Source organism: Temnothorax americanus, unplaced genomic scaffold (assembly GCF_048541705.1).
Source record: "Temnothorax americanus isolate GAGA-0224 unplaced genomic scaffold, ASM4854170v1 Scaffold42, whole genome shotgun sequence".
In the NCBI taxonomy this organism is placed as follows: Eukaryota; Metazoa; Arthropoda; class Insecta; order Hymenoptera; family Formicidae; genus Temnothorax; species Temnothorax americanus.
Window position 1 is genome coordinate 839,214 of NW_027509570.1, and position 14,013 is coordinate 853,226.

A 14,013-nucleotide genomic window follows, 5' to 3' on the forward strand; every position below is an offset into this window, starting at 1 on the left:
CACTTCTCTATGTCCACAATTATCTTTATTTGGCTCCTGGTTTTAATGCAGTGAAATCTTACGATTAAAACTTTCGTTATATTTCGCTATACAGATTTCAATAACATCTTTCACATTACAAATATTCAAAGACGTTCCTAGAAATCTATACTTGTTAATTAATGAATAACAAATACCTTATTAGGTAGTGAAATTATGCTACCAGATGAACAACTCACATATTAATTTGGTAATCAAGAGAAACAAATGTACATTTGCACAGTATATATATTTTTGTGCATAATGAAAATGAATCTCGCGCTTTTGTCTCCTCGAAGTTTTCGTCGGCGGCGCGTACATAGAACAGATCCGTGGCATAATAAAAAGTCACGATTCGCCACTGGCCGACCACGGCTGAGAATCGTTTATTTGGCAAGATGCCATGACCAGATTATCCAGTCACGTCGTACTCGGCGACTTTTAATGTCGGTCGCTGTCTCCCTCTTCCTTTCATTCACTCGTTATTCCGAGTTATACCTTGAAATCGATTAGAAGCGTTACGAACTCTCCGCGCTCTCGGAGATAAAACGTATCTTCCATTGAATTCATTTGTCATGCAGGAATACAATGCTCTGTTTAACGCGTTTCTCCCATTTAATTGCGTCCTCTTCCGCGATTCCACTGTCAAACCGTTATTTGAAAATACTTACGGCCGAGATAAACGGAGTCTTTAGTCAGACGGAACATGAACGGCGACGTCGCAATGGCACGTCGAAGGAAGAACATGACATTTGAGCCTTATTTTTTTTTTTTTTTTAATAAGAATGCAGTGTCGCGAAAAACGATCGAAGGAATGCTGATTTTTGCGAGATGTGTGTTGATAGTTGAACGGTTGGAATGCCAATAGCGATCGATCAGCATCGGAGTAAGCGATGGGTAAAAGCTTCTTACCCAGATATGTCAAATTTAATTGCATACGGTGGATAAGACTGCGCAAGACCACGAGGGAAGAGGCAGAAGAAGAAAGTCGGGATATAGACATATCCACTGTGTCTTTCTACCTTTTGGCAATAATTGCACGTTGTGCGCATACCTATAGTATGCAAAATAGCATGTGTTTTCTCAGAGTATTTTTCATCTCCTTTAGAATTTCGCGACTGAAATTTGATGTATTACCCGCACCGTTCATTGCGGAACGTGTCAAGCTTCTTACATTGTCTGCCTTATCGGGATTTCGTAAAAACTGACGTTGCATCATGCGGGTAATTGTCCACGCACCGTGCAACACGGATTAGACCGTTATTACGCATAATGCATCGAATGCAAATCGCGAAGAGGTTTGCGTAATTCGTACATATATAAAGCGTAACGCGTGCGCGAGTAGCAGCAATTAATGGCAGCGGGTAACTTGTCGGTTCTCTTTCTCTTTCTTCTCGCGTTACGACTACGCGGCGTCTGAACATTTCGTAAGTATAATACGAAAGATTATCGAGGCGTGTGTGTTAGTTTCAGATTTTTCCGTCGTGCGTGTATCAGCACGGGATCGCGCAAAAACTCAAGAATCTTACAAAAAAAGCGTCACTTTTTAGGATTAAACTTTGCTATAGACACGGATTAATGTCTATCTTATTACATATTCTGCAAAATTTACGGATTATTTTTCGAGATATTAGATACTCGTATCATTCCTCACATCATATTTCATAGGCTGGAGCCAATTTAGCACGTCAAGCGGCTTGCGAAGAAAGTATTACGTGTGATGGTAAATCATCGTCGAACAAACAACGTATACATAAAACTATTATTGCACTTATCACAAATTAAACGCGCAATTGTGGATTAACCGTATTTTCCGTGTGTCACATAGAATTGCAATTACCCTCAAAAGGTTGACAATTAATAATTATTTTTAAGATTTTTATGGCAAGCACCATGCCGTTGAATCGTACATCGAGAAGAAAATAAAAATCCCCATCAGAATATATAAAATTCAACATAATCAACTATTTTTAGTTATTCCCTCGAACATTTAAAATATATTCGTGGAGGAAAGAAGTTCCGTTTACGATATTCTCTTGGAATTCCGCACACACGTTGGAAATCATATTTACCTACATTTTTCATTCATCAATATACGCCGTGACAGTCTTCAAAAGATGCACACTTATTGTTAGAACAGATTACCCGCAGCTTCTGCCGCAAGAAGATAAATCGACAATATCGCGACCAATCGTTTACCTACACGGACACTCGTATCGTCACTGCTAATCTAAACGTATAGTCGGCGTAACCTTTCGTGCGAGCATTAAGTGGGATGAGCTCTCGAAGGAGACCCAACGACGCGCATTATTGAGAATCGACGCGGCGCGGCGGCAATGAGCGAGCGCGCGCGCGTACCGAGCGTTCGTAGACGTTATGCAATCATCAGGCGTGCGAGTACGCGAGAAGCTCGGCGGCACGAGGCACGAGTAAGGTCTACGACCAAGGTACGTGATCCCGGGATGGGCAACGACGACGAAACCTTCGACGGTATTCCGAACGGCATTTCCCCCGCTCTCACCGGCGCATTCCCTACGCAATCACCGCGTCCTAGGATCGCTCTTCAACACTCGGTCTGTTCATTGTCCCGCGAACGTCAAACCGCGTGACGTCGACACAGTCGTTGTTACAGTCGCTATGTAAGCCGGATTTTCACGTGGGATGGTACAAGGGGAGGACGATGAGTTTCTGCCACACTGGAATTCACTGAGTAGATTTATCCAGTGGGAATATTCAGACCCGCCAATTGCATTTGGCTAGGAGGGGACCCCCGACCACTGCGGCCAGCGGCGCCGCGGCGTTTGCCTCGTTGTACTGTTACTTGATGTATTATGTGGTATATCAATATGACTCGAGTGAGAAACGGTAATTATGCAGTATAGGGGAGGCACCTCCGATGACCTTGACCTTGACATATGTTGTCAAGGTCACCCTCCTGAGTGACCTTCAGAAGGTTTCAGCCGTCGCTCGTTTTTTATTAAAAAGTTATAAACAAAAAAAGTTTCGAAAATATAGCAGTTATTTTAAGTACTGAGAGGCGTAAACGACTAATATTACGTTTTTCTTTAAAGCAGAGAATACTTTATTTCGCGAGAAAGTCGCTGCTTTACCGAAACACAACATTTAAACCAGTAAATTGTTGATAAATTGAAATTTTTTTGTTAAAGCAGAGAATACTTTATTTTGCGAAAAAGTCGCTGCTTTACCAAAACACAACATTTAAAGCAGTAAATCGTACCTATGTAGGTTAGTGACGCGCTTTAAAAGTATTTAAGTGTTTAAAGCGCATCAACTAACCTATATATGCACCTATATATGCTATATTTTCCAAACTTTTTTTGTTTATAACTTTTTAATAAAAAACGAGCGACGGCTAAAACCTTCTGAAGGTCACTCAGGAGGGTGACCTTGACAACATATGTCAAGGTCAAGGTCATCGGAGGTGCCTCCCCTATACTGCATAATTACCTGAGAAACTACGTAGCGCGGCAAAATGAATTTCGTGTTAGCATTTGGGGAAACAACGGCTGCAAATGGCTATATATATATATATATACACGCTCTTCTAGTTGCGGTTTGCAGTAATATGAGACATCTCAAAGATGTTGATATAATCCCTGTAGCCGCAAACGATTATGCATAAAAGTATCAAAGTATAAAGATTATGTAATATCACGCATAAACATTGTTTTTTTTGCGCGGTATCATGTTATGCAATTATTGATCTTATGTATTGGAATTAACTAGACGTTGCGAATAAAATAGCCTTCGTGTATCTTTTGTAACACAGCGAAAAACTGGCCAACTTTTTGTCCGAATTTCACGCTCGATAAATTTATTGTGGCAAAAAATAAAAACATCAATCTGTAACTTCTTCCCCGCTTTTTTTCGCATAATAAAAATAAGCCTATTACATCGCTCGTGTAATATTAGCACTTAAGGTGCATCACCTGATATTTCTTGCTGATAATAAATTGCCGAGAAAAGCACGGCTGATGTCACGGCTCTTCCATGTGCATTGTTCCGTTGATATAACCCGTGCCATGTGAATGCGCATACAATCTCAAGACATCGATCACAGGTAGCGGGTTCAAGACAGCAGAACAATGAATTGATTGGCGTTGACGAAGGTACAAATTTACTTTTGCACACGTGTAAATCTCGTGCCAGCTCACTGAGATACGCAATGCTCTTTTCGCTCCCGTCATGTTTTTGTAGTCGCGCACACGAACGGTACGACACGAACGGTATAAGTGGCCCTATCCGTATAATATGACTATTTTACGAAGACTTATATATAAAATTAGGTGGCGAGAGTCGAGCAACGAGCCCATCGACTGACACTGACGAGGGTGTATTTCTGAAGTAAATTACACGTAAATCCGACAAGCAGATAGCTAATCTCGTTGACATGTTTGCAAACTGCTAAGAACTTGATTTTGCATATGAAATATAAGATATATAAAGAAATGTATAACCAAATATATTCGCGGCAAAACGGACATCGCACGACGTTAAAAAAATTTCATAAATTTAAAAGTTTAAATAAATTTCAAAATACCAATCAAAAATAATTTATCGTCATTAAATCGTGCAAAACAACAAGCAAAAATATAACAGCAAGCAGAATTGATTTATTAACGATATTTAACATTCGAGTTCATCGCTTGCTATTTTATTTTGCATACCGGATGCGATTAGTTTTTTTTTCTGTAGCACACATTTATACGTGATATAATAGGTGTATCGTGTTATATATTCCAAAGATCCCTTTAAAATTCCCGTTGCCGTGTTTCAACGTAACAAAGATATGGAATTTGTCTCGCCTGCCGGCCGGTCTGTCGTTTTAATTATATCACCACGTCAACCATATAAGATCGTTCACGAGGCGATCGCTAATTACAATGACGTTATTGTGCGTGCCACCAGGACGCATGGCACTTGGAGCGGTGGCGTGCACCAAGTAACATATCGAATGGTGCACGAGCTACTGGCTGCCGCTGACACTCGCGGGCGATTAACCTCGTTTCGAGGTGACGTCCTCGCTCAGCCCAGGGCAAGGAGCGCTCGTTCGCTGAGTCTCGCGTTACGATTATTGAGGCTCGTGCAATAACCGACGCGAGTCAATTAACAAGGCGAAACGATTTCTAGCGGTGGGCCCGTATGATCGTGCTCTGCCAGTAGTATCTCCCGCGCGCGCCGCGCTCGACTCGAACGACTTCCATGCATGCATCTCGTTAAGAGATTGCCCGGGCGCATTTAAATTTATAATTTTTGCTCGTCGGTGCATACACGCGCGAGTCCCACGTGTATCCAGAAACCGGCGATCTCGTAAATGGCATGCAGAAACGACACTCGAAACACCCCCGCGTGCGTATATCGCGAGATGATAGAATCGCCTTAATTAGCGCGACTTGAATGACTGCCGTATCATTGAGCGCTCTCGAGAACGGGATAGACCCCAGTGTCGTGTTACGTAGCGCTCCGAAAGGAGACGCCGAAGGTCGGCCGCCAGGATCGAGAGGATCTCTCTCGAGATTCGCATCTTTTCCTCGAAGAAAACGGCGACGGGCATTATCGTTACACGAATGCGAGTCCTTATTATGAGAGACATCCTGCGCATTTGATTCTCCCATCAAAGTTGCTCGTGAAGCTCGTCGTGCGAGATAAAAATCCTGGATAGGACGCTTCCCCTTGTACTTAATGCAAGGTCCACCGTTATTACTGGATTATTTAGTTTAATTGCTACTGTTCTCTGCAGGGAATTTATCCTCTTAACGAATAACGGCATATATATATAAACGACGGTTAATAACGAATAAAAAGAATATTATTAATTCTACACCGTTAAATGTTAAAGGATGACATTTAAACCAATACCTTAAGTTTTTATTATTTTTAACTGTCACGTGTGTCGAAATTTATTAATTTAACACAAAACCGTATTATTTTAATTTCACTGATTTAGTTAAATTAACAACATATTAAGTAGGAGTAGTGGCGACCTATAAAAATGGTTAAAAATGACTCCGAATTGAGCATAATTTATTGACACGAATTTAACAGTGTAGTAAATGCATAAGTGTTTCCTCAATTAACCACTGTAATAATAAAGGTAAACGTCGCCGTCGGTTCGGGATGCTAAACTTCCAGACTGGGATGTAATTCTAGAACCTCTTCCACACTTAAAGTCCGACATAATAAGAAGACACTAAATAAGATATACTAAAGTTCCTGAGCCCCCCCCCCCCCTCAAGGTTTCAAGTGAACCTGCAGTCTCGTTAAATCGGTGACGAAGGAGCATTTACCTATGTCCTCGAATCTTTTGAACGAGAGAGCGATTTTCGAAGCGGACCAGAGCGCTTGTCTTTGTCTCAAGACGAGTTTCTGCGGGTTTTTGCGACCCACCTGCTTGTTGCTCCCCGCCCCTTTTGTTCCGCGGGCAGATCCGCGAATACCGTAAAAAAAACCTTGCCCTTGCGTGCATTCGCCACCGCTAAAAAAATCCACATTCCACAGACTGGTCGGGGAGGAATTTATAAACGTCCCGTATACGCACCCATACACAGGTCCAGAGAATATCTATATCCCAAGATCCGGGACGGTGGTAAAACTGATTTAATTGTCGAAGGGGGAGAGCGTGACGAACTTAAAAGGTGTGCGGCCGAGTAACCAGATTTATCTGACGAATATGAATCGATCTACGTTTGGCCTCTATGGGTAATTTTTTCGATTATATTATTCGAAGAAGAAATATATCTTATATGAAACATAATAGAGCTTCTTGCGTATATATTCAAATATACCTATATAATAATCGTTAAATAAACGTGACATAATTAATATGAAGTATGTATGCATGCAAAGCAGCTTTTTATTAAAAATCATTGTAACGAGACGCTCTCATACTAATGATCGCGACTCTCCAGAAAATTGCAAGGTATTTCCTAATCGCGTTTTAATCACTGGTTTTTCAATCTGCGCCGACTAAAACACAATTCCCAGCATTGAGTGCAACGTGGGTTCAGTGACTTTAGGCTCTTCACACGATTTATTTAGTAATTGGATTAATCGGCCGTCAGGTTGTTAACGAAACGTTGGGTACAATGTCTTCATGCCCATTCATTAGATGTACACGTAGTACAGAGGCCGTTTCTCGAGCGACGTATTAATGAACCACCGGCCTCCGAGTTCCGCGTGTTCTCTTCTCAAGACTCGCGCTATTTATACAGGCCTGAAAGTCGTAGGAAGCAGAAAAAAATTATCACGAGGAAGCGAAGTCGACCACTCTTGAGTATTGATCGCCGTAACAAGCGGTCACGTTTCTTCTTCGACTTTTTTGCTGCCTCGTCGAGAAGGCTTACGTCACACGCTACTCGCGGATCTGTTTTTTTTGCCCCGTTCTTCTTCCTCGGCGAACGTCATTTCCGTGTTACCGTACATCGCTCATTGCGTGGTATACCGGTCTATCGTGCCTAATCATCCTCCAACAAAACCGCAGTCACGACCTTGACGAATAACGTAATACTACCGCGAGATGTAACACATAATACATGTGGGACTACGTGCAACGATGACACTCGATGGCGATTTGTTTTGAAGTTAAGAAAAATGGCTTTTAAAGGGAAATCATCAGCTATTTTCATAATAAAAAAGTAATTTACGTATGAGTTATCTCGCTAAATTTAGAAGAACTCTGATCAGCCATTCTTAGTATAAGAGAATCCATTTATCTCTTTTATTTTCGGAGCATTATTAATTATGCATTTCAGATCTGGAAATTTTGCTTTTCTAATCAAATATAGTCGCAGAACTCTTGCCAATGTTTTCCATGACTGTATGCAATTTTAAATTTTTACAATCAATTATTTAAAGAGAAATGACTCTGTTATCTCTTTTTAAGTCGTCATAAAACTCATTTCGCGACGCGAATCTTATTTATAATTTGTTGAGTAACTCGTTTTGTAGAAAAACTCATTGTCAGTTATTGTACTATAAGAAATTGTTAAGAAAATGATTATTTTATGTCTAACTTTGCAAATTCCTTTGTTGCAAATATCTCAGCGCGATCATACAATAAGTATAAATATAAAATATAAGATAAGTAAATAAGAAAGTCATCTGTTTACCAATTACATATAATAAACTTCTAATTAGTATTCTAAATAATTACTTTTGCGGGTATTAGATGCAATTATAAAAATACTGAAGAAGTAAACAAGACTTAAACAAGACGTACCCAACAAACAATACGTACATCAAATTCAATTACTGATAATTAACTTTCTCGTATAACCGATATTATCACGCTAACACGTGACGTGCAGTGCAATGCTAATTACGCTCGCTTACTTAACGAAGCTCGAGCGAAAGAACGACTCGTTTCATAAGTTTAGGTAGCTCGCAAAAATACCGTCTCCAGGGTCTTACCGGCACGTGCGATTCAAAGAGGAGAAGCATTGAAAGAGGCGTACACGTAATGGACGTCACGTCGCAGTCGTCGTATGATTATGCCTTATTAATAAATCATTTTTGTTACAAAGCGATCCGACAGCTTATTGGTGAGCAATTTATGACGGCGATTCAGCGCGCGCGGCTAATAGATTTTCACCATTAACTTGTATTGAAAAACCGCGCGAGCGTCACGAGGTCGCGCGCGCGCAACAGCCGCATTAGATTAGAAATAATATTGCGCCAGATCTCACGAAGAGTATGAAAATTTGCCGAGAAACAGTGATCCATTAGGTCCGGCTCGTTATAGCCGGCACGAACGCCGAGAAGCACGTTCTCGCACGAGACATCATCTGTCGCGAGCCGACAGATATTTGTCACGACGTTATGGCATTATTTGCGTAAGATCGCCGCCTTAAGAGAGAGAGAGGATTGACGCAATTCCGCAATAAAGCACGGTATGTTGATGATTTCGAATCGTGCGGAAGACACAAGGTCTCCATCGTAATGACTTCACTTGACGTCGTGCGCGCCTAAAGCGACATAACTGCAGAACTTGACAATTGCGTGTATATCGCGTTCAGCTTATTAGCGATCCCGCAGAAGCATCTCTAGCAACTTCGCACTCGCGAAGATCTCGCACGCGAGATTCATCTGTCGTCAATTATTTACAAAGTACGAAATTTCTCTTTACCAGAAACAAACGGCGCGCGATACTCGTACTCGTGAATATCCAAAGTAACCGATCACTTCAACCGACAAAACTCTCTACCGAGTATCCTCGAGTAACCGCGATTTTTAAGTACCGAGTTCACCAGACGAATGTTGTTAGAACTCGAGACATGTAATCATTATTATAGGCTTAGATAAGATTTTGGATCGCGACTTCTCGCATATTACGTGTAATAACCGCATAATTTGTCTGCGACGTGGATATAAGCGTTGCTGAGGTTACAGGTGAAGATGAAGAACGACCTCAAAGTGGAGTCTTTCCTTCTCGATGAACGGAACCTCGAAACACGAGCAAGTATAATATACAAATATCAGTAAACAACTGAGTAAATTGAACTGGATAAGTACAAAAACAGAAATTCGTGAATCTTAGTGAATATCGGATGCCAATGGGAGCCACGTCATATGCTCAGCTAATATTTCTTGTATCCTGACGTGAGCGACGCATTCGATTTATAAATAATCGCGCATTCTTAAAAATAGAAATCGAAAAGGAAAAAAAAACAATCAAATTCCTAATTTGTAACCTAATTTGTTTCTCGATCGGAGTGATATTTTCTAAAACCGAGAAAATCTCAATAAAGAAATACAATAGAACGGTAGCGTATTCTTTAACCGTTCAGCCAAGATAAACGATAATCGAATTCTTCGCCCTAACTGTTCGAACATAGCCGTTTTGCTGATCAATTAAAATTCTAGAAAGATTCACGAGATGACCATGGTGCTCACTCAACCTAATCCGATATAAATCAAATCGTGTTTGTTCGCTCGTCCAGAACTGGCTAGATACGTCTGTTGACCGTCTCTTCAAGGTCACGGTCGATACCTTGTCACAATTGCCGAGCACGGAGTTCATCGGCGAAGGCCGTCATGAGAGAGATTTTAATGACCCTCGTAAGGGTCCCGCCGATTAGATTCTCTTTCAGGGTTGCGGGCCGTTCTTTGTTGCAACATCAACGTAAAAATTCACGACTGATGATACGCATGGCGGGCGATCGTCCACACGCGCGAAGGTCGTTCCTTCCTCGAAAGCGGAACGGAGTGGCCCGCTGATTCCACGCGGGATCCTCGCCGTTCCTCAAGGTCGGCGTGCGCTCGACCGAGGAGACGATACCCTCCGATACTCGATTTAGAGTCCGCGGCGTACGTTCCCCCGGGATTCCCACACAGGGGCCACAGGAAATCCATTTCGCGGTGACACGTGGTAGCGGAGATAATAGCGTTCGATCGCTGTTTGCCGAGTTATGCTAGGTCGGGGAGCTTCCACGGGGAGCCGTACCGAACCCCGCATCTCCACCTGTCTCCCTCGTGTGTCCCCACCTGCGTCCCTTTCACTTTTCGCTCGTGCTTTTCGTGGACCGAGCGGTTCGCCTTCGGCCTCAAACTCGTTTGAACTGGTCCGATCAGCGCGCTCATATATCCCGCTCATATTGCGCGCCCCACCCGCCTTTCTCGGCTTTAATTCCGAATGTACATCGTACACACAACCGCGCGCGAACGACTGCATCCAATGATCGCGTTCGACAGTTATCCTCCCACGTATGCATGATTACCTCCGTTTTTTACGAGGGTGTATTTTCGGAAAACAAAAAAAAACAAGAAATATCGACATGAATATGCAGAACGAGTCGGTAAAACGAGAAACGAGACTACATTTAGCCCAATCGCATTATATTGTCGATTATCAATAGGATCCCGCGAACACGATCGAGAGAGCATAATTGGTTTAAAACAGAAATAAAAAAAAAAAATGTGTGAGATATCCTTTGAAACATATATGCTTCCGTTTCATTATTTTTAACTGTCGATCGCTTGACATCGTAAAATATAAGGTCACGCGTATCCACGATGACTTTTATTCATGTACCTTCGATTAAGATCTCGTGTATCGTTATAACGAGATATAATTAGGCAGTTGAAGATGGTAACGATAACAAATATTTGCCCACTCCACCTTGTTTAACATATATTAATTTGTTATTTCAAAGTGAACAGGTATAAATGTAAAAAGGTTAATTTATTATTCCGAAATGAAATAATATTTTTTCCCCTCTTAATTTGCTTTAAAAAATTGTGGATAAAATTAGTTTCTCTTAGCTATAAATTAAGCTTTTATTATCGCAAAAACAGTGCAATTAATTATAGATTCTTAAATAATAAGCTTCCTCTTAAGAGAGAGTGACTTCATCGCGATCGGAATTCATGAACAAGAGCAGGATATACGCTTATTTTTAACGTTTCATTTACCGCCTGATGGTAATAACTGTTCAGCAGGATATAATTAATAACGTAACCAATGTTAACGCTCGCTTACGCTTTCCTATAGTGCTCGCCTTTTTTACGCGTATACATTTTAACATCTTATCCTCCTTACGTCACCGGTATTGCACGTGTTACGTCAAGCGTTCATTGTGTTCCAGATAATTAATATTTAAAAATTCCTCGGATTAGTGGCGCGCGTCGATGATTGGGTCGGACTCACCACGTTCACTGCGATCTTTTTTTTTTCTTCTCCTCACCCGGCAGGGAGTTCAAACGACGGGGGCGAGCTGTTAGCGCGTTGACGCGACCGATGATGAACGGCTCGTCGTAAAAAGTTCACAAACAAGAAGAACACGCATGATTGGGGCCGCGTAAAGAAACACCTTTGGATTTCGGCGCGCGCCTTATTTTATTTTACATAGTTATTTATGCGCTGATTACGCAATCGATAATTCGAGTTCTCGTATTTCGAGATCTATGCACTTTTTGAGAACCCCAAGGGTCGTGTCGATCCGCCGAAACGCGCACTCGATAGACGAAATCTCGAATCAAACATCATCATTCACGAAATGCAACATGAGACAAGGATATGGTTCGGTTCGGCGAAGTAGGTGAAACTTCGTCGCGACGTGCGAGAGAAACGATCGAGAAATTGAAAGATGGCGATTCTATAATGACTTTTGCATGCAAATGCAATTACTTACTTCGCAAAATAATAAATAACCGCGTGCGCAGATAAGAGGACCAATTATCATAAGTCATCGCTATCACACCACGCTACGCGCGCATCCGACCGGCCGGACGCACGCGATACAACGCGTTCCTTCGGTCGCACTTTTCTTGCAATAAATCGCTTCGTCAGCACGGAAGTTGGACCAGGCAGGGGCAGACACACCTTGGAACTGTCGTTTTTATCCGCGCGTAAAAGTAGGACCGTGCACGCGACGTCTCGGCCGGGACGTATATGGGGCACACGTCGTCGCCTAATGCCCTCAGACCGATGCTTTCGCGCATTTCCGAGACCGCGGTGATTTCAATGACACGACGGCGGCGGCGGCGCTAACTCTACGTCGGGTTTCCGTGAAAGTGGTACATACGAAATGTTCACGGCCGGAAGGTCATTGTGTCGGAGAAACAGTTGGCATTTTGTCAGTGTCAATCGTACAATCGTCGAGAATAGAGAGAATCAAGTCCTGTTCGATTATCTAAGTTATAATTAGAAAGTGGCTGTGTTGCGTAATGCTCGGTCGGCGATGATTAGTACAAAGTTCCGACTGAACGTTATTAAAATGCTAATGAGAATTAGAGATCGATTCGTGTGCCCCAAAAACGCGGAAACGTTTATTAACTGATATGAGAATATAGAATATAGATCCGCATGATTTAGCAAAAGTTAAATCGGATCTGCGCTATCATTTGCAATTATAGAGGTACCAGCAAAATGAATGTAACCCAAATATTGCTAGAATTGTGCAGTAAAATATTTCCACATTTAAGATGGGTTGAGAACCACTGATACGATATTTTGCGTCTGCCTTCTTAATATTTATGTTTGCATGATAAATGCAGATTATTGTACTACAAACGCTTGTCCCCCGAGGATTTAAATTTTACTCTGCCGTGTCTTTTTGTTATCGCATTGAGTTTGAGAATTCTATCAAGGCTGACTGTAATTGCCCTTACAAGATCACTAATTTAATTCCGCAAATAAAAGCTAAGTATATCATAATATGCATATATCTCGCTGTTTTTTTCTATCTCGGAGCTAAATAAGACCATAATGAAAGCTGGCCGAACAACCGAGTTTTATCATACTTTTTATAAGCGTTCGATTTAATCGTTTTGCTTCGGGTGCAGCGCAATATGGGTGGCGGGGTGCAACGCCCTCTGATCTTAATGCTCGCGTGCCTGCTGCCTGTGTGCCCTTGGAGAATCCTGCTCCTATGGTGTGCGAGCAAAGATTCGCGGGAAAGTGATATGAGCAAAATGATACCGGGCATCACATGCACACATCATTCCGTCGCGGCTTCGTGCCCCCTGCATATGCGTATAATCACGTTTTAGCCTTCGTCATGCGCGATGATGCCGATGATGCAGCGCGTCGCGCGCGGGCCTGCATTAAAATCCGGCGGTGCATTCCGAAAGTTATACGCGCGGACGCACAAAAGACGGACGGAATATGAATAGCATCAAGCATGAGAGAGAGAGGAGTAATGCAATGACGAAAACGAGGTGTTGTGTGTTGCCGCCGCTTTCACCATTTCTTAGACGCGAATGCAAGAAATGTTTGCGCCACGTAACGAGCTAATAAACCGATGCATGTTTACATAAGCTCGTCCTTATCAATCTCCTTTTTTTCTCTTACTTGCGGATTATTACGGGAGCTGCAACGAAATTACATTATGTAAATATTATTCTGCCCGTGAATGAAATCACGTGCCAGGCGTTACAATATCGAATTGCAAAACAATGAGCTCTCGCGGCGGAGAGAAACTCCTGAAGAAAATAGATAACATTTCTCGCACTTGCTCAAGCGACAAGATATAAAAA

General features: G+C 42.0%; 2 protein-coding genes across 2 annotated transcripts in view; one reads left to right on the plus strand and one right to left on the minus strand.

Annotated features, from left to right (window-relative positions):
* Nudc (nuclear distribution C, dynein complex regulator) overlaps positions 1-14,013 on the minus strand; it is an 81,076-nt gene that overhangs the window by 27,901 nt on the left and 39,162 nt on the right. The gene's annotated exons all lie outside the window — the stretch shown is intronic.
* Positions 2,340-14,013, plus strand: part of LOC143902930 (uncharacterized) — a 47,984-nt gene continuing 36,310 nt past the window's right edge. Inside the window, exon 1 of the mRNA XM_077416188.1 lies at positions 2,340-2,465. Within this exon, the coding sequence (XP_077272314.1) occupies positions 2,355-2,465 (111 nt within the window). The 5' untranslated portion in view covers positions 2,340-2,354. The remainder of the gene's footprint in view (positions 2,466-14,013) is intronic.